Source organism: Rhinolophus sinicus, linkage group LG13 (assembly GCF_036562045.2).
Source record: "Rhinolophus sinicus isolate RSC01 linkage group LG13, ASM3656204v1, whole genome shotgun sequence".
Lineage (NCBI taxonomy): Eukaryota > Metazoa > Chordata > Mammalia > Chiroptera > Rhinolophidae > Rhinolophus > Rhinolophus sinicus.
This window is the reverse complement of record NC_133762.1, coordinates 9,805,257-9,824,577: the sequence shown is the minus strand read 5'-3', so window position 1 is coordinate 9,824,577 and position 19,321 is coordinate 9,805,257. Positions and strand designations below refer to the sequence as shown.

General features: G+C 43.8%; 1 protein-coding gene across 19 annotated transcripts in view; it reads right to left on the bottom strand.

Moving 5' to 3' along the window:
• The window catches only part of AKAP13 (A-kinase anchoring protein 13), a 253,965-nt gene that overhangs the window by 135,115 nt on the left and 99,529 nt on the right, over window positions 1–19,321 (bottom strand). For 14 of the 19 annotated variants that reach the window (XM_074317388.1, XM_074317391.1, XM_074317390.1 and 11 more), the window contains exons 4-5: window positions 18,826–19,122; window positions 10,144–10,327 (exon numbers count right to left, since the gene is read on the bottom strand). In XM_074317388.1, the coding sequence (XP_074173489.1) occupies window positions 10,144–10,327; window positions 18,826–19,122 (481 nt within the window). Of the gene's footprint in view, window positions 1–605; window positions 705–9,957; window positions 10,065–10,143; window positions 10,328–18,825; window positions 19,123–19,321 lie in introns of those variants that run through there. The other 5 variants (XM_074317401.1, XM_074317402.1, XM_074317403.1 and 2 more) reach the window with 2 other exon arrangements.

The following is a 19,321-nucleotide window of genomic DNA, read 5'->3' as shown; positions in this document are numbered from 1 at the left end:
CGAGGCAAAGCTGAAAACTAACTCAATAATATTGAAGAGCACCAGTCCCAACTGCTGTTCATTATTCTTTTTAGAAAATCAAAAACATCAACTAGTACTTAAACAGTCAGGTCACAAAGAGCTTCTGTAATTTACTGACATGATGTCCCTGAATCAAATGTAAAACACAAGACACTAATCCCAGTTGCTAATGAAAATAACACACTGTAAAGCAGCATCCAGTTTTTCAGTGCACTTTCATCATAAGCATCATTTTTCATCTTCTAAGTCACAGGCCAATGTCCTGGATATAGATGGAGAACCAAGATTCGGTAAACCAACCAACGCTTCAAACCGCTACCGGCTGAATTAGGGCTAAAATATGATTTTTTAAATTCATTCCAAGCAGTCTATGCCCAAGCAACTTAGTATAAGAACGCATGTGGATTAATGAGCTGGAAGAAAAGTTAAAAGCCAAGTGTTTCTTTAGATTACATTGTTAAGAGGTACTAGGAGGCATTCAAGGAGAAGTTCAAAGACACATCTGGTGGAGGTATAGCAAAAAGCTAGATGAAACGCTAGTGAACAGACAACGGAGCTCAACAATGCGTCTGTCTGATACTCACTTATGGCTGCCCACGCACCACGAATATCGCAAGCCCATCCTACATGGTCTGGGCTTCAGACTACAGCTTTAAGAGGGGAGACAAGCTGCCAGATGGGCCCACCCCAAAGGCGTGTTTTGCTGAGTCTCCTTCTGACAGGAAGTGCAGTCCGGTGGTTCCCTATTTGAAGGCCAGTGCAATATCACCCACGAAACCACATCACCGTAACCGTGCCAGGTCCCAAGGAGTCCTACAAACTCAACCACAACTTCACTGAGATGGAGCACGGAGGCCAAAAAGGGGGAGGGGATGGGGGGAATTGCTTATTCACAGCAAAATGAGCAGGAGGCTACACACTATCTTAAGCGGTCAACTGCCAGGTGCTTGCAGGGAACTCACTGCTAGACTGGTTATGCATACATGCAAATGCACTAGAAATGTTAGCACTGATATTCTTAGCTGCTCTCTTCCCCTTTCTTGGAAGGTGGGGGGAGGGGACACAGTACTGCCACCCTGCCCTTAACAACAAAGGAAAGAGGACACAAAATTTGAGCTACTATGTACCAGCAATATGCTATAAATGCTATGCTGTTAAATAATTAGTTTTTATAAGGTAATGGTTAGAACACAAGCTGGAAGGCGCAACAGACTTGGTTTGATTCCTTTCTCTGACATTACCACCTGCTTGATCTCGGGCCTGTTACATTTCCCTGCAGCTCAATTTCCTCATCTGTAAAGTGGGAATACTAGGTTTGCTGTGAGATCAAGTGACCATGAACATAAAGCGTCAGCATAGTGTTAGGTCCCCCAAGGTGCCCAGTAAATTGTGACTTTATGGTATGCTATAGGCTGGCGTAATGCTAATGAACAACGAGAGCAGTTCCTGAGTACTAGACAGGAAAGAAAAAGAAAGGGAAGCAGGGAGGGAGGGAGGGAGGGAGGGAAGCACAGGAACCTCGCTCACAGGGTAAACTGTCAGGTACCTACCCACTCCATTTCCCTACCACGATTTACTCCCCAAAAGTCCAAGAGGAAAATGGGGTTGTAATTCCCTGCTGTTTCCAGGGATAGTGTTACAGCTGTGGGGTGAGGCTGACCAGGAGAAAATCTGTCAGAAACTGGACAGTGTTGCAGACTTGTCATATTCATATAAAGCTGAGTGGTTATCTGATTTCCAGTGAATCTTCTTTCCTACCTCTCCAAATAAAGGGACATACTAAATTTCTAATAAACATGTTCTCGTTAAATCCCCACGGACCTATGAGGTACATAGATACAGGCTATCGTGTCCCATTTTATAGATGAGGAAACTGAGGCTCATAGATGACAAACAATAGGGGTGCAGCTTTGCCCTTCTTAAGGCCAAATGCTTCAATACCTACTGAACATGTATATTATCAATGATCACGTGATTGCAGAGGTTACCTTCATTTTCAGTGAAGCAACATCATCAGTACAAAAAGTATCGTGAAAAAAAGGAGTATTCTGTAAGCACTCTCTACATCATTTAAAGTGCAAATCTCCTTACGTGCTTTTTATGCAGAAATTCTGCTGGCCAGTTAAAGCATAAATGTGTATTTGCTATAAGAATAAAACGCTACGATAACTAGTGACTGTGAAAACTGTTAAGCTATGCACAAAAACAAGAGCTTTCAAATGGTTAAATTAAGAGAAATAGGTTGACAGTTAATATGAATAGTGAGACCGCATCAGCTAAATAACTTTCAGAACACTTTATCTTTTTCCAGCCAACAAATGGTTAGAGAAATTTCAATGATAAAGAGAAGAATTACAGATGTCAAATTACATAAAAATTTTGATTAACTTTTTAACTATTACTCATTACATTAAATAAAATAAAATTTTTAATTATGTACCTCATTCCATTTAGACCATATGCCTTTTAAGAAAAAAGTACTTGTAAATTTTTCACATCTTATTCACATCTTAAAAAAATTAAAAGCAGAATGTCAGTACTGCCAATTCCAAATTTTGCAAGAAAGAAAAATGGTCTAAATCATGTGTAACCATGAGAAATCATTCTCGATCCAGATATAAATGTATGAAGAAATGTGTTAGAAAGAGAGGTACCCCAAACACATTTGTTTTTGCTGATTAAATCTCAAAAAAACCCCACAAAAGCAAAAACACAGACATTACTAAGAATACATAGTTTTAAGTGCATACGGACACTAAACATTTGAACAAAACTTTGTCAAAATGAGGGTTTTATAACTAAGCAAGTTCAGCAGCTAAAGCATTTTTGAGACGCTCTAAACAAAGAATCCTAAGTACAAAATTCCTTCTAGATGTTCCTGAAATACTTCCCTGCATTATAATTTTCTATCGCCCCACTACTTATAGATATTACTGATGTGCTCGCAGAAAGGGAGTGAGCTGCTTAATGGCTCCAGAGCAATCGAGAAGCTGGTGGTGCTGAGAAATTACTGTTCTTCCCTTACAAGGTCGGATGTCTAAAACAGGACTATTCAATTTCAATAAACATACAGGATTAGTTGTATTTTATACTATTTCATATTTATTCTCGGATCACACAACTTCATTCTCTGTTGGTGATATTCCGCTTTGGTCAAATACTGATTTTAGCCAAAATGCTTATTCAACATGCCTGGTTTTTTTCCCTTGCTTAAGAATCATTTGTGTTACTGTTAAAAATAAATGTAGGTAAAATTTTCAACTCATTCTTTCTATTGGCATACCCTTAAGGAAACCTTGAAACTGATCAAATACGAATAATGTGTAACGGTTACTAAACGTGAACAACGGCGTGTGTTTTTAGAGGGTGGAAGGTGCCAGCTAATCCTTCGCTTGCTCACACGTACTGTGTCTCCCCGAAAACAAGACCAGGTCTTCTATTAATTTTTGCTCCAAAAGATGCATTAGGGCTTATGCTCAGGGGACGTGATGCTGAAAAATCCTGCTGGGGCTTCTTTTCCAGTTAGGTCTTATTTTCGGTCCCTATCAAGTCCTGTGCTCCAGGTTCATGTCTCCTTCCATCGAGGTCTACAATGAAGTCAGAAATATTTTCAAAATCACATGCTGTGGCCACAGAGAATTTGTCACCACGGGCTAAGCTGTGTAACTTCACAACTCTTTGAAGAAAATCTCTGAGGCCTAACTGTTCATAGGCTGGGCCAGTTGCCTGCATATAGCAGGGAGGTAAAAGAGGTGAACAGAAGGAAACACAGGACACATGGGATGGCTTTGTCATTAAAACTAACTTCTAATACCAATCCACCTTCGTAGAAAGTCCCAGGCAGTGTAGAAGTTCATGCGTTTTGGAGTTACAACCTGATTCCAATTACTGCTCCATTACTTACCAACTATGGCGTCGCCTGGTGGAGTGAGATTAATATGCTCACACGCAAAGAGGATAAAATATAGAAGAATTTATGCAAAATGCCTCGCACAAATGCAATAAACAGTAACTAGTGTCACTATTATATCAATATATATATTACCCTTAGTGCATTTTGCAATTTTCCTGCATGTTGCCAGACAGGGCAATCCTGAGATTATTACTTGAATGGCTTTGAAACAAAAACAAAACTATGAAATGTCAAGATTTTTTAAATGCTTCAGTTGAAAATTTACCAATGAAAATCGTATCTATGAATCACTGTAATCACATTTGTTTGGTTAAAAGCCTGACAGTGTGACCAAACATGGCTTCTCAAAAACTCTATCAATAAAGTTTAAAAAAAAAAAAAAAAAAAGGCTGGTGACTAATGGCAACTTATTAACTATATGGCCTTGGGCAAGGTATTTAGCCCCTCTGGGTGTATTTTCTCAACAGGAGAGGAAAGCTGACTGTACTAAGTACAGCTCAGACGTTTGCATAGAGGTTTTAAATGAGAACACACGTAAAAGCACCAATGTAGCAGGAATTCGATATTGAGTAAATGTTAGTGCCCTCTCCCCATTCTAGTTTCCACTCAGTTCTACCTCTTTATCTTTACCAAAACACAAAGACGTGATCACACAGTGAGAAAGGATGGATGAAAGGATGGACAGACGGATGGACGAATGGACAAATGCTTGGGGCTCAGGCCAGATGAATGTAAAGGCGGGGGAAAAAATCCTGCTCTCTGGCTCTTACTTTGAAAGTAAGTTTGTACATTTATTTCATTCTTTCCCCTCCTAACGCAAAAGCAAAGGCTCTAAATTTGTTTTGCACAACGTGGGCCGCTGAGGACCCACTTGTCAAGTACGTGAAGAGGACCTGAAAAAGGCAATCGCTGTTAACAGCACATCTTGCTCAACGGCATTTGGTTCTGTTGTGAAATATGTTCATTTGAGTCCTTTCCCACCTGACCCTTACCCCAGGGTTCAAGTGCAAATGTGTCAAAAGGAGGACTTGAGAAATGACAGACACACACACACACTATGAGAGGGGCCAATGTCACCGACGATGACAATAAACCATGAGTGAGATGCCAGCAGGGTCTGCACTCTGCGTGTGCACAGGTGTCACCTCAACCGGGACAGGTCACTGGACTGGAAGCCTGAGCCTGGCTCTGTTACGTGGCAGCCTTGTGACTCTGGGCACCTCCCCACACCTCCGGCCTCAGTTTCCTCAACTGTAAAACACGGATAATAAAACCTATCCTCCCCACTCATTAGGCTGTGGTGAGAAGCAAAATGTAAAAAGCTTGCACTTGAGTATAACCCACACTTTGAAACCCATAAGATGGGTAATACAAATGTAAGGTTTTGTACTGAGGATGCTGTTCTCCTCGGGAAAACAGAGGTTAGGACTAGATGGAAAGCTCACAGCCCTTTCCTAATTAAGTGCTATGCACCCTGCACCTCATGGCCTCTTCCAGAGTCTCTCTCCTTCTGTTAAATTTTTGTAGAGCAAAGAATATGGGCCTCTGACTTCCACAGATGTGTGTGTACCAACAGCTCTACCACTTTTCTAGAAAGCCTTGAGCTAGTTACTGTAGTTCTCTGAGCCTCCGTGTTCAGAGAATGTTCCCCATGTTTCATCTGTAAAACACAGATAATGCCTATTTCAGAAAGGCCGTCATAAGGTTGAAATGAAATAGTATCTGAAACGCACCAACCATGACTTCTAGTGCACTGGAGACATTCAATAAATAAAGACAGGTTCAACTGATACTGAAAATGAGATGAAGTTATGAGCACAAATATTTTTACGCTCCCTCTTTGGGCACATGAAATATTTCAGTACTTTTATGTCAACACTCCAGAGTTAAAATTCTTAAGAGAAATATTCCTCCGGTAAGGGTGATTCCTTAACAGAATCATTTGGAACTTTCCTGTTCGATGAAGCCAAAGCATGGGCACCACAGCACGTATCAGAGAGCCAGACCACTTTTTTAAGGGTTCTCTATTACACTAGGGATTAATTTCAAACTCTTATCAAGTAAGGACATTCAAGGGTTGCCTGAAAATACTTTAAGATTTGGGCAAATTTCCTTAATGGATGGAAAATGGATACCGGCCTAGAAAGAAAGGAAAATTAAGGAAGGCCAGGAAGAGATAACATTTATGTCACTAGGGTGTTAGAATCGAGGAGATTTGTCCCTGCCACGCCCTCTACGTGCATTCTTGCATTTATTTCTCAAAGCCACCCACACTGAAGATAGTCCCCTGATTCTTCCTGAGTTACAAACAAGGCACAGGGCTTGGAGGGGTTAAGCCAATCACCCAAGACCATATTGTTTCACGGGGGTGGCCTGTGGATTCAAGACTAGCCTGCCTTCCTACCGACTTCAACTCAGAGAGAACTACAATGCATGTTACAAAACAGATGTTCTAGATACACGTAGACCGATCAACTGGAATTTGAGTTGCACAGATCAGTAAACTTGGGCTTTTTACTGATTTTATAACTATGCTACACTATGAGAGCACCGCAGAGTGTCACAAAGTACCTGCACCTCAGAGTGTCACAAAGTTTCTGCACAAATCTCCTTGATTCTAACACCCTGGTGACACAGGCAGACAAGGTATTACCCATGAGATGAGAAACATAAGACCCAGAGTGGGTAGGTGACTTTTCCCCAGTGACACAGGCTACTAAGTGGGGAAGCTCAGATTTGAATTACGTAAGCGATACGTCCCTAAGCAATTCCACCATATTATGCTGTCTCTCTTCAAGCTGAAATATTTACCGCCCCTATATTTGCTCCAAAAAATTATCGTCATCTGTGTGACAAACAAACTCCGCTTTTGCACAGTGCATGCGCCAGGCACTCAGTTATCATCCCAAGAGGTAGATCTTATCCTTTGTTTTAATCACATAAAGAAATTTAGGTTTAGAGAGGGAAGTTACTTCATGTGACCAAAGTAATACAGCTCAAAATGGCAGAGCCAAATGGAAACTTAGGTTTGACTCCCAAGTTCGTGCACATGGCCATTACCTCCCTCTGAGTCTCAGCTCCCTCCCTCCCTGAACGAGTGGGCCCACTCCCAACACCTAGCAGGTGTGAGTGAGAGCTCAGCGTCTGGCTCTAACATCCCTTCGTACATGACTCCAATGCAACAAGCATCTAATGTCGTCACTTCCCAGCATTCGCTCAACTAAGAGCCTCAAGACTCGGTTTTCTCCCTACTCTACCCATCACCAATTCCGGGGCCCTGGGCAGGGCATTCAACTAACTCCTCTTCAAAATGGGGGAGAAGATTGCCAGTCTCCCTAAAAGCAGGAGCAGGCTGAGGTGTTCTGGGTATTCTTGTAGGGGTAAGATATCACAGTCAAGATCGGTAACATTTTGTTTAAGGGGAATCTTCAAACCACAAACACATCCACAGTCATAATGTAAGATCCAAATCTAAGCTAAAGTAAGAGAGCAATGAGGCAATAAAATCTCTCCCTTCCCTGTCATGGAACTAAGTGAAAGGTAGCAATAACGGGTTAGAGAGAAAAAAAACTGTCAAAATTGTCCTGAATAATTATTACTGTCTGGTGGGATTTAATATCAATTCCAGGAGTTCTCTGAAGGCATGTGTTTTATTTAGAGACTCCTTCTAGAGTTTCTATAGGCCAAATAGACTCCTTCTGCCTCCAAGCACAGCAGAACCAATTTTCACACAGAAGTGACTCAGTTTATCAAAATGGATTATCAAAATAAGCTTTGGACACACAAAAACAAAAAGAACTTGTCCTCTAATCAGCATGAACCCCCACACCACCCTACACCCCCGACCCCCAAAACAGGGTAAGCGGCAAGGAATTCAAACAACATATTTGTTTTGGGAAAGGTATCAATGGAGTTAGATAAACTGGACTTCTTAGTGAAGACTGGAATATAAACAGTTATTTAATAAACGTAAAACGTATATAACCATACTTCAACTTCTTATTAATTGAAAAGAGAGGATAAAAGAGAGAGGACTATATGAAAAAAAAAGTAATTTAAGACTAAAGAGTTTAGTAGAGTCAAATCTTAACTTCCAGAACCCTCTTCATGCATTTCACAAAAGCTCTTTCCTCAGAAACACGTGCACGCTAAGCTGTGCCCGTCCTTTTGAAGGAAGCAGATCCCAGGAGACCGATTCCTCGGTCCCTTGCTAAGAATCCTAGAAGTGGGAGGGGCCTTGGCATCCATTCCTGGCCCTGCTGTCTTGTCACCCTGATCCAGTCCCTTTACCTCTCTAGATCTGTTTTCTCATCTGTCAGAGGTGACCCTTCCTGACACTTTATGGTTCCAAGTCTAGCGAAGCTCCTAGTATCACAGGAAAACTGAGGGATTTAGTCAAATCACCCCCGTACCTTTCTTAAATTGCTAATAGGACTCAGAGCATGTTTTCTAGGTTACAGAACAGCAATGGGCAGAAGAACCCAAGTTCAGGGCTAGATCTGCAGCGAGGTGTTCTTACTCTCCTCTTGCAGCCCTCTACTTGAAGATTTCTCAAGCGGGCCTTCCATGACTTATTTCCCTTCAAAATGAGATAAGTGGCTTTTCCACATGGAACAGAGGTGGTACTATGAAGCAAGCCAAAAACTCTTCTCCAAGAACAAACACACTGTAGTTTCCTTAAAGCTGTGCTGCAATAAGTCTTGTGACATCGCACCAAGCACAGAATGAAGCTGTTGTAATCACTTCATTTCCCCATTTGGATGGCAGTCCTTAACCAACTCCGCTTCCCAGCAAAACCTCTGAGCTCGAAGATCACATTTAGAGGAACTGCATTTGAACTACAGGAGTTACACTGAGTTAATTGTTTCCAGTTCTGGAACCAGGCCTGTCTTCCTAAGTCGTGAGGCAAAGAGCAGAGGGAATCCAATCACTGGCCAGATGGGAAGTACGAAGGAATGGAACCTATCGCGTCCTGGAAAACTGTCACAGGAGAGCTCAAGTGTCCGAGGCTCATTTGAGATGAAGCACAACCCTCCTGCTGTCACTGTATCTGCAGAGCCCGTCGGAAAGCTTTCTGCCAAGAACCTTCTGTCTGGTTTGACTGGGAAAGTTATAAGCTTGGCAGGTAAAGCAAAAACACACACACACACACACACACAAACAAAACAAAAAACCTGTTTATGTAACAGGACTAAGTAGCATTACATTATGAGATCTCGTCTTGGCCTTTGCAGGCTACCCCACACTCACAGCTACACATGGTAAAAAATAAACTGCAACTAAACTAAGCCCGACGTGAGCAAAAAAGCTGAGAAGTTGGGAATACTGACTTAATTTACAACGGTCCCTCAATTGCTAAAGAACATAGATCTAATGGGATTTATTCTTGTTCAGATTATGTGATGGAAAAGATGACGATGATCAGAAAACAATAAAAAATATACTGATTAAGAAAAAACCTAGACTTGAAATTTCTGCCTTTTATAAATATTCCAGTGGGGGGAAAAATGTTGCCAGTTTTAATGCGTTTATTTCTCTATTTACACAAGAAAAAAAATTCTTCAAATGTTTTGACTAACAGCCTTCCTTCAAAGGACTCTGTAAAGAGTTGGAATGTATAACAATTCAAATCCACAGACAGGATTTCCTACTGCGCATTTCCAGGACAACTCAGTTGCTTTCCACTGCCACTCACATGAAGAGACCACTGCTCTCGACCTGATTCACAGAAATGATATTCAAACCAAACCGCAGTGGTTCAGTGCATTTTCTGCACGCAATTATTATATTAAAAGTATTCACTGCTGATTAACTCTTTCAAGTCTTGAAGACAAACCAGAAAAAAAACGCATGGCACAGAAAAAACTGTTTCCTCTTGTACTGACCTGGGAAAAACGGGATACATGGTAAAGGCACGTGACCCCCCCGAGACAAGACTTATTCGGAGTTTTCAGTAATCTCTACGGGCAAGAAGCAGTGAGGCCAGGGAGGCAGAGGAGAGAAAAGACGGTGATAAGACTTACGTCTGTCGCTCTTAGACACGACGGGGTTAGCAGGAGCAGGCTTACCAACGTCCAGCAGAAGGCAAGGCAAGAGTTGAGGTTTTAATTTGTGGCAAACTCGTGCTGAGATGCCAAGTGGGCAGTGACTATGAATCAGGGGGCGGGGTTGGTGGGGAGAGGAGGGAAATGGGAGACGGGAGCACTCACTCGGTTAGAAGCTGGTGCAGCTTGTGGTAACCCCGCTCCAAGGCCAAGCTTACGGGGGTCGCTCCTTCCTGGTTGTGGATGCTGAGAGCTCCACGGCCACCTGGCTTCTGCAACAGGAACCACGCCAACCTCAGCAGGCCCAGCCGCACAGCAAAATGCATCAACGTCTCGCGGGGGCCACCATCTGTAGCCGGGGGTGAAAATGAAAATAAGTGAGAGGAGAACGTGACCACAAAAAGCCAAACAACAAAAGGACACATCAGGTAAACACCACTGCCTCCAAGGGCCTTGGATCCTCAAGTTAAGTCACAACATACAACAGGAACAGTTTTATGGTGGCCGGGGAGAAACAGCTCTCAAGGGAAAACAAAATAAAGCTAGAACGAAGTATGAGAAGCAAAAGCTCCCACAGGAGACCGTCCCACAAGAGAATCAAGCCATTTCTATATTCTGACTGAATGCATTTGGTCAGCAAATTAATAAAGGCAGATTTGTAAGGGTGACCCCACACATTTAAAAAATAATACTAAAAGGTGGATGTAGCCCCCCAGCACGGGGACCCAAGGGGAGGAGTGGTCGGAGCTTAGATGGGTGTATCAGACAGGGTATAATTACTTAAAAAAAAAAATAACACCCAGACAGGAGCTGGCTAGTTAAACACTGAAAACAGGTTCTGCTTGTTAAGTGCACCCAAGTCTTTTTATTCTCCCACATTAAGGGCAAATCAAATTGCTGGCACTGCCAGCTCTGTTTGTTTTTTGTTGTTGTTTTTTGTTTGTTTAATCAAAGAAAGAAATGCATCTCCAGGCATAATAAGAAAGACTCACTCTAAGATAACATACAGATTAAGTTCGGAAAGAAAAACCAGTTTGGGAGCTTCCTGAAGGGGGCTCTTCGGTGTAGGCAGTCACTCGGAAAGTGAAGTGAGGAAGTGCTTTGGCACCAGACAATCTGGGTTCAAATTGGGTGTCTGCCCTCTGTGTGACCGGGCATAACCCGCTTCACCTCTCTGAGCTTCACTGTCTTCCTCCCCAGGCTGGGTGCCGTCACCTCACTCCCAGGGTTGCGGAGGGAGGTGAAACGCTAGCATGATGACCGGCTGTAGCAGACATTACACTAAGTGCCAGGTACCTTCCCTTTCCCTGCTGTCTTCTCTATAATTACATTCCAGGTTCACTAACAACACCCTCTCTCCCTCAGGCATCCTCCTGCGCCCACCTGGGAAGGCGGGAGCTAAGACCACTGCAGGGCCACACAGTACACAGCCCGCAGGCTGCCCGTCCCTCAGCTCCAGGAAGCACCACTCAGACGGGCGTGGGAATGCTGGCCTGGACGCTTGCTCTGCTCTCCTCCTCTCGGCTTGGCCGACCTCTCTCCTTCTCCGTGGCTCCCGTCAGACCCCCCAGGTCCTCACTGAGCACTCTCAGACTTCTGGGACCCCGTGTTTTCTCCTCACACCAAAGTCCTCGATGCTCTCCACGTGACCAATGCAGTCAGAATGGACGCATCTTTGAACCTAAGCTTTCACGCTCAACTGCACACATATGTTAGTCTGGTCTCCCTACCGTCAAGGAAAATTTCCTTGGAAGCAAAAGCTACCTTTCAGATGTTATTTTCCCTACAGAACTATGCTCACCGACCACAGCATTTACAGGGGTTCAGCAGAGGCACATGGCTGGAAAGCAATCAACACCCAGAAAAAAACCCCTGCATGAGTAGGTACAAATTTTAATAACCAACACCTCAGAGCAGGTGGCAAAGCCAGACAAAAGGACAGACTCTTCAGAAAAGATCAAATTTCACCATTTGACGTGTACCTTACAGTATTCAAAAGCACTCGGACGTCCTTAGCAAAAACGAAAAACCTAGTCAGGCACCGACCAGGAATTGCGTGATTTTTTTTTTTTTTTTTTTTTAAGACACTGGTTAATTCCAGCCTTAGAGGTGACACCTCCTTCAAGTATGGTTCTCTACACTCCCACCCTCTCTGATCCTTTCTTTGCTGTGAGTTAGCCCGGCATTTAAGAGCTGTGTTCCAACAAGGCCATACATCTGCTCAAAGCTGGCACCCCAATCCTGGCAGCCATAGCCTCCCCGCATCGCATCCTAAGGCCCTGAACAGCTGGGCCACGTCTGCTTTTAGGGCACCCTCTTGCTGCAATCAGAAGATGACAAGAAAAGTAATACTGCTAAGTGCCATGTCCTGGGCTAAATAGCGTGTACTGACTGTTTTCATACTCACGGTATCCCTATGCACTCATTCTCTCATTTTGCAGACAAATGCAGGTTAATAATTTGACCACAGCAAGAGCCAGCAAGAGTTGAAAATTCTTCTGTCCTGAGCCTAGAAACCATACCCTCTCCGTTACTCCACCCTGCCTCTTTTTGTAAAAATCAAGCACTCACACAAGCAAGCTAATGTTGTGGTTTAAAAGCCTCTTTTCATATGCTTTCCTCCAATCATAAAAACAAGTTTACACACTACATTTTCTATTATTGCTTTTGTTCCTTTTGCGTCAGTTTCGACTCCAGAGCACCTACAATTCAGAATTTAGGATCAATCTCTGTTCTCTACTCTCTATATCTGTTTTTTTTTTTTTCCTCTCATGATCCTTTGTCTTTTTCCTCTGTATTCTGAGAGTTACTCAACTGTGTTTTTCAGATCGCTAACTGAATTTCCTATGATGTCAATTGGGTCCTTTGTCCCCCGTTTGAATTCAATTATGCTGCAGGATTCTGGATGTCCTTGCTTCATTTCAGCCTGCTCTCTTTCCATCTTTGCCCTCATTGTGATGGCTTTTTTGCAGATATAATTAAAGCCCCTAATCAGTTGATTTAATAAGGAAGATTATCCTGCATCATCAGGGTAGGCCTGAACCAGTTGGAAGACTTTAAAAGCAGGGCTGAGGTTTCCCTTGGAGAGAGAAGAAATCCCGCCTGTGGAAGACAGCTCTGTGTGTGCTCGAGGGCTTCCGTCCTGCCCAGGGTCGCCACTTCCTACTGTCCGTGGGCAGCTGTGGCTCATGCTGGCGGGGCTGAGCTTGCCCATGTTCTTCTAATCTTGCCCTACACATTCTGGACTTGCTTAGCCAGCCCCGCCATTGTGTGAGCCATTCCCTGTAATAAATCTTAATACATCTTTATTCCTCCCACTGCTTGATTCTCTGGTTGAAACCTGACTGACATAGGAAACCTATTTTTTTCCTTGTTGCTTCCTTCTCTAATTTCATAATAGGTCTGCCTTCTTCGATCTTTTAGAGAACAAATGGAGAACGTCTTATAAATATTTCTTTGGTTTCTTAAAGAAATATACTGAGAGTCTTCCATCTGAACACTCATGATACTGTCCCACTTCCTTTATGCTGCAAGGCCATTTCAGAGGCCATATGTCGGCCGGTTGCTTTTCCTGTTTAACCACAGTCAATTGGAAAAATCTCTATGTAGGCCCAGCTTCTACCCATAGCGAAGGTAGTAGACAATGTCTTAGGTCCTACTTGCTATCTACTTATATGCAGGACACACCTCCATATACACATTTTCCCACATCTGCCGAGAAAGCTGATGTGTGCCCAGCTTTCTCGGCAGATGTGGGGGAATGCTCATGTTTAAAGTCATCTTTTCCAAATTGTCAGCTTGTCTGACAAAGCAAAACATTCTAAGTTCTGTGAACAATACAGTAATCAGAGTATGTGTACATTTCCTACCTCATCAATCCACCCAGAGGCCCTGCTCACAGTACTTTTTGAATCTGTATCTGTGAGAGACCCAAATCACCGTTCTTTCTATTAGGTTTGTGCGAAAGTAACTGGGTTTTTTGCAATTTTTAACCTTTTAAACCGCCTTACTTCTGCACCCACCTAACATTATCCTGCACCACCTCTCTGGAGTACCTATGGTGCAGGCATTCTGACACTCCATGGGGAAGGCGCACAAGAGGCCGGTGTGAGATGCGGGCTTTGGGGACAATGGCACTTGTGACCCTGTGACACAATCAAGGTTTGAAAGGCAACAAAACTTTGCAGAGCTCAAGTTCTGCCATTACTAGAAACTGCTGGTCTTGGAATCAATAGACAGCAAATCCTCTGCGAAGAAAAAAAATCCCCTAGCTGTCTTCTTATAGTTTACTGTTTTTTAGCAGCTATGATAGCTGGAAAAATACACAAACACTAGTGAGTACAGCTACGGAGAAATGCCCATGAAAAGCGATAAATAACTTGGAAGGGGCGTGGAAACTAAAACAGCCAATGATTATGGCTCAGGTTCTATTAGCCAACATCAGACGCGCAGAATTGAGAACGCACAGGCTGTTCTTAGCGCAGTCTTTCTTAAACCTGTCTTTTTCCTCTCCCCACCCAAATTTCTCGTTGCAGGGAGGCCTCCCAAGCCCAAAACTGACTTGATCTTCTTTTAGTTACATAACACCACAGCTAAACAAGAATGAAGATGTCATCTTGCTTTCAGAGCCCGTCTTCAAAGGACCCATCCTGTCACCTAGAGGCATATTGACTGATTGCTACTGTACACGGTTCTTGCGGGAGAAAAACCATCTTAATTCCCTGTTTTCTCTAACCACTGAGACACTGAAGAGCTGAGACAACTACGTGAGACTTGGGAAGGCACCCCAAGTCACAGGGAAGATATCCTGACCCCACCATGCACCCTCCACACCCACATGAATCCTAATTACTTGCATTTATGGCAGAACTAAGGCAAAGAGTGTAGAGGCCGCTTTGTGTAACTAGAGATTAAAGAATACTTGGAAGAACGAAAATGGACAAACTCCCTCTTGCTCATGTTTAAAGTAAGGATTAACTTTAGAAATAAGTTAGAGCCAAAGAAAAACAGTTCCTCTCATCATGCTTCAAAGTGCCTTTCCTTTTTATGCCGTCTTGTTTTATCCTTTTATAAGACATGTTACTTTACCTCGTCATGGCTCATCAAAGTTTTGTCTCTAAAAGGTTGCTGGATAGTGGTCCTGCTGTATTCAAAACGCACAGCTTGCAAACTAGCACAACACACTCTCCGAATACATTTTCCTCCGTTGCATAGATGAGGAAATTGAGAAAAAGCGAGATTAAATATTTTGCACAAATTCTTGCAATGAAGCCAGTATTTAAACAAACAGACTCCACTGCTTATGTTCTTTCCATTTTAAAATATCACATCTAAACCAGGACTTTGTAACTTTATGTTCATGCCTGGAGCTCGGGGAGGCGAGGAATCTCTGAAATTATATGTACATTTTTGCAGGTAGACACCTACACGTATTTTTTCCTGAGGAGAAAGCAGAGCTAGTTTCAAAGGAGTCACTGACCTAAAAAAAAAAAAAAAGTTAAAAAGCACTGCACCCAAACAATGAAGAGAGGATTAACCACAAATCTTACATGACTCCTTTGTACAAGTATTAGGCTGGAACACCTGTAAACATCCTAGCTTTTCACAGCAAGTAGTCCTGTTATGTAAGAAGGTGCCCTATTTACCTGTATTATCGCCCCAGGCAACAGGCTTACTTCGTCCATTCTTCCTTTAAACACCTTTTAAAAGCATTTGATGTACAACTCGATGGGAGCAGAACATTCCTCTACATTCTTCCCTCACCAGCTAGTAAGCACCTCTTAACTGAAGCTACTCTGCCCTTAAAATACCAGGGTTCGCAGATTCCAACCCACGAGTATCTGAACAGTTAAAACTGCAAAATCCAGCACTTGAAATCAGATTCCTGATCCCAGCTGTGGGCTTAAAGGCAGGTCTATCAAGTTCCTTGCATTCCACCTCGCAAAATGCACACGTACCTTGTTCAATTTCTTTTGTTCCTTTAGTTATTTTTAATTTATGTACCAAAAAATTTACTTTTGGGGGTGTCAAGTCCTATGCGTTAGAACAAATGCATAGAGTCTTATAACCACCAACAGCAGAATGCAACACCATTTCAACATCCAAAGAACTCGCTCATGATACCCCTTTGCTGTCAGACCTTTCCCCCACTCCCAGACTTGGCAACTACTGATCTAGTTTCTACCCCTGTAATTTTGCCTTTTTCAGAGTATCATATAAATGAAATCATAAAGTAAATACCCGTTGGAAAATGATTACTGTTACTGAGTGCAATGCATTTGAAATGCATCCAAGTTGTCGCATGTGTCAACGGCTTGTTCCCTTTTATTGCTGAGTAGTATTCCGTTGCATGGATGTACCACAGCTTGTTTACATATTCACACAGTGAGAGAGACCTGGGTTGTCTCCAGTTTTTAATGATTGTAAATAATGCAGCTATAGGCACATCTGTGCAACCATTTTTTGAGTGCATATAAGCTTTCATTACTCAAGGATGGAGAGCCAGAAGTGAGACTGCTGGGTGAAACAGTAAACGCACACTTAAGAATGCGTTAAGTTCTAAGACACTGCCATACTGTCGTCCTCTAAGGGGCAATTCCATTCTGCGCTCCCACCAGCAGGGTCTGAGACGCAGCTCGGCATCCGTGCCAGCACTTGGTACTTCTAATGTCAGCTTTTCGAACAGGTGTGTCGTGGTACCTTATTGTGGGTTTTAATGCATTTCCCAAAAGATTAAATTTGATTCAGCCTTTGCTAGCACTGCTTGATCAACTTTGTACAACAGAAACTTAAGAAGCACATGGAAAGTCCACAAAAATATTAAAGCTGCCAGTTCCCTATCAAAGACAAGGAAGCTAAGGCCCAGAGAGGGGAAGTTATATGCCTGAAGTTTCAGATCTGTGCTTTTCCGAATGCAGCTGACCCCTGCACAATGTGGGGGCGTGGGGCACCCACCACCCGCACAGACAAAAACCTGCACCTAACTGAAGTCAGCCCTCGGCATTCGTGGGTTCCCAACTGTGGATGGAAAAACACGCGGATAAGTGGACCTGTGCAGGTCAAACCCGTGTGGTTCATGGGTTGACGGTGTTTCTTTTTAATCATGGGAACATGAACATATTACCCAACTCCTGTGCCTTCTTTAAACAAGACAAAACAAAATCATAAAACACTGTAGCCCACAAATAACGAATGCAATCCATCTTGATACTGATTTATAAACGGCAACCACAGTAACGGTTCCCGTACCAATACAGACAGGAGGGCTGGAGGCATTAAGCCCCAACGGTAGGTTTCTGAACAGGTGCTCGTGCCCAAGGTAGCAGCCCACACTCCGAGCTCTAGATCTCAGCAATGCAGAGGGTTCCTGGACACTACGCCAGTAAGAAGAGAAAAGGAGAAACACGTTCTTCCCTGGCTTGATTTTAGAGTTGCCACTTTCTCTAAGACTCCACTTGGGCAGGACGCGCTGGGAGCAGGTCGCCGGGAAGGCCCTGACAGTAGGGGACAGCAGGTTCACCTGTGACACTCGGCGGATGTAAGAGAACCAAAGCTGGCCAGGACCCCTTCACCATTCTCCCAGGGGCAGGACAATACGCTCATTTGATGGGTCTAGGGGAACGGGAACTGAGCATGCCCAGCTCGGTCCCCTCAGAGTGGTCCCCTCAGGGCCTGCAGAGAGGGTGACTTCTGGTCTGCTCTCCTTACACGACACAGTAATCAGAGCCGGGTGGACGCTGAAGGGCAGTCCTGAGATTGGCAGGTCTTTCAGAGATAAAGGAGAAAGGACAAGCAAACCCTTCGGACAGGAGCTCTCACGTCCGCTTTGCAACCTGGCTCTCGTCAGCAAGAAAGCAAACGTTCTCAGCTCTAGCTGGGTAACTCCTAAACCTTTCAATCGGATTTGAACTCAAGAGAGAAAGAGGATGTTATTTATTGTTTCATTTAAATATATACCGGGATACCAAAAAAAAAATGTCTACAAGTGGACACTTGGGTCAGCGTTGCTCAAGCAGTTGCTCGCCATCATCAGAAGTGTCTGGACGCTGATGGGAACCACTTTGAGCACCTCTTGTAATTGCCGACGTCACACGTGACTTGTATTCATCTTTTGTTATTGGTATACATTGAGTATTACAATTTCAATATAGTTTTCTTTCTTAAAATGTGTACATGTTTTTTTGGCAGCCTCTGTATATAAAATCATGACAGCTACTAGATGTCATCTGCCACAAGAATAATTACGTGGGGAAAACCCCTGCGTGACTAAGAGGGACACATCTAGCTACTTATTACATCAGTGTTTTTTAAAAAGTTCCCTCAATGAACTGTCATATGGAAAGCCAGAAGATAAAAAAGAGAGAAGACACTCTGGCTAAACAAGTGTGGGGTGTCACCGAGCTCAGCTGGCTCTCATGCTCCCCCCCACTCACTCCCCCACTTTCCTTTCCTGCGGCTCCAGGGAATTTCTAAACAACTTCAGAATACAGCAGTGAAACCCCGTCTTTGATAACTACACACCCAAAAAGTACAAAAAGTTACTCCACTCCTCTCCTCAGGATGGACGGATGGGTCCCTTGCTGCACTTGAGTTCAAGGGTGAAACCCAGCCCCACAAGAAGGTGCTGTGCCCCTCTCCCCTCTCAGTGAGAAGTGAGAACGGCCATAGCAGCAGCTCTCTTAGGTCTGACAGCTCAGCTGAAACACCTAGAAGAGCTGCCATCACGGGCGCGTCACTACCGGAACGGCGAGGTTTATGCAGCCACCGCGGGAGACGTGAAGACGGCAGGAAGAAAGAAACCTAATGGTCCACGCTCGCCATCTGTTTGTGGGCCATTTGCATGCTCACCGTGCAAAGTCTGCTCCGTCCCCAACACATTCCACTCCGCCGGCAGCTTCAGGTGTCTGAACGCCAGGGCCACCTTCTCGTCCAGGGCGTTCACATCTGCAGACGGGGGTCCTGACCGATCCAGAAAGCGGGTGAAGTTCAGCGCCTGTTGATTCCCAGCACTGGTTGCCAGGAACTGGGCCGCATCGTAAGCCTCATCCTGGACGAACTCAAAGTCTTCTTCTGCCACCACGAACACGGGGACGCCCTCTTTGGATGCACAGAGCTGCACCTTCACTGTCTCGCAGCAGTCGTGACCTGGAGAAACACGGAGCGAAGAAGGCAGCGTTAGAGTCGCGTCCTCCTCCTGAAAGGAGGTACCTGTGGGTCCTCTGCTCTTCTCGCATGAGGGACCAGTTCCCCTTCCCAAAAGAAACCCCTCCCTCCTCTGAGCCATCTCCCAAAGGCCCTAAAATTCCATTTCTAGTTCTTCTTTAATTGTTATTTGCAGACATAA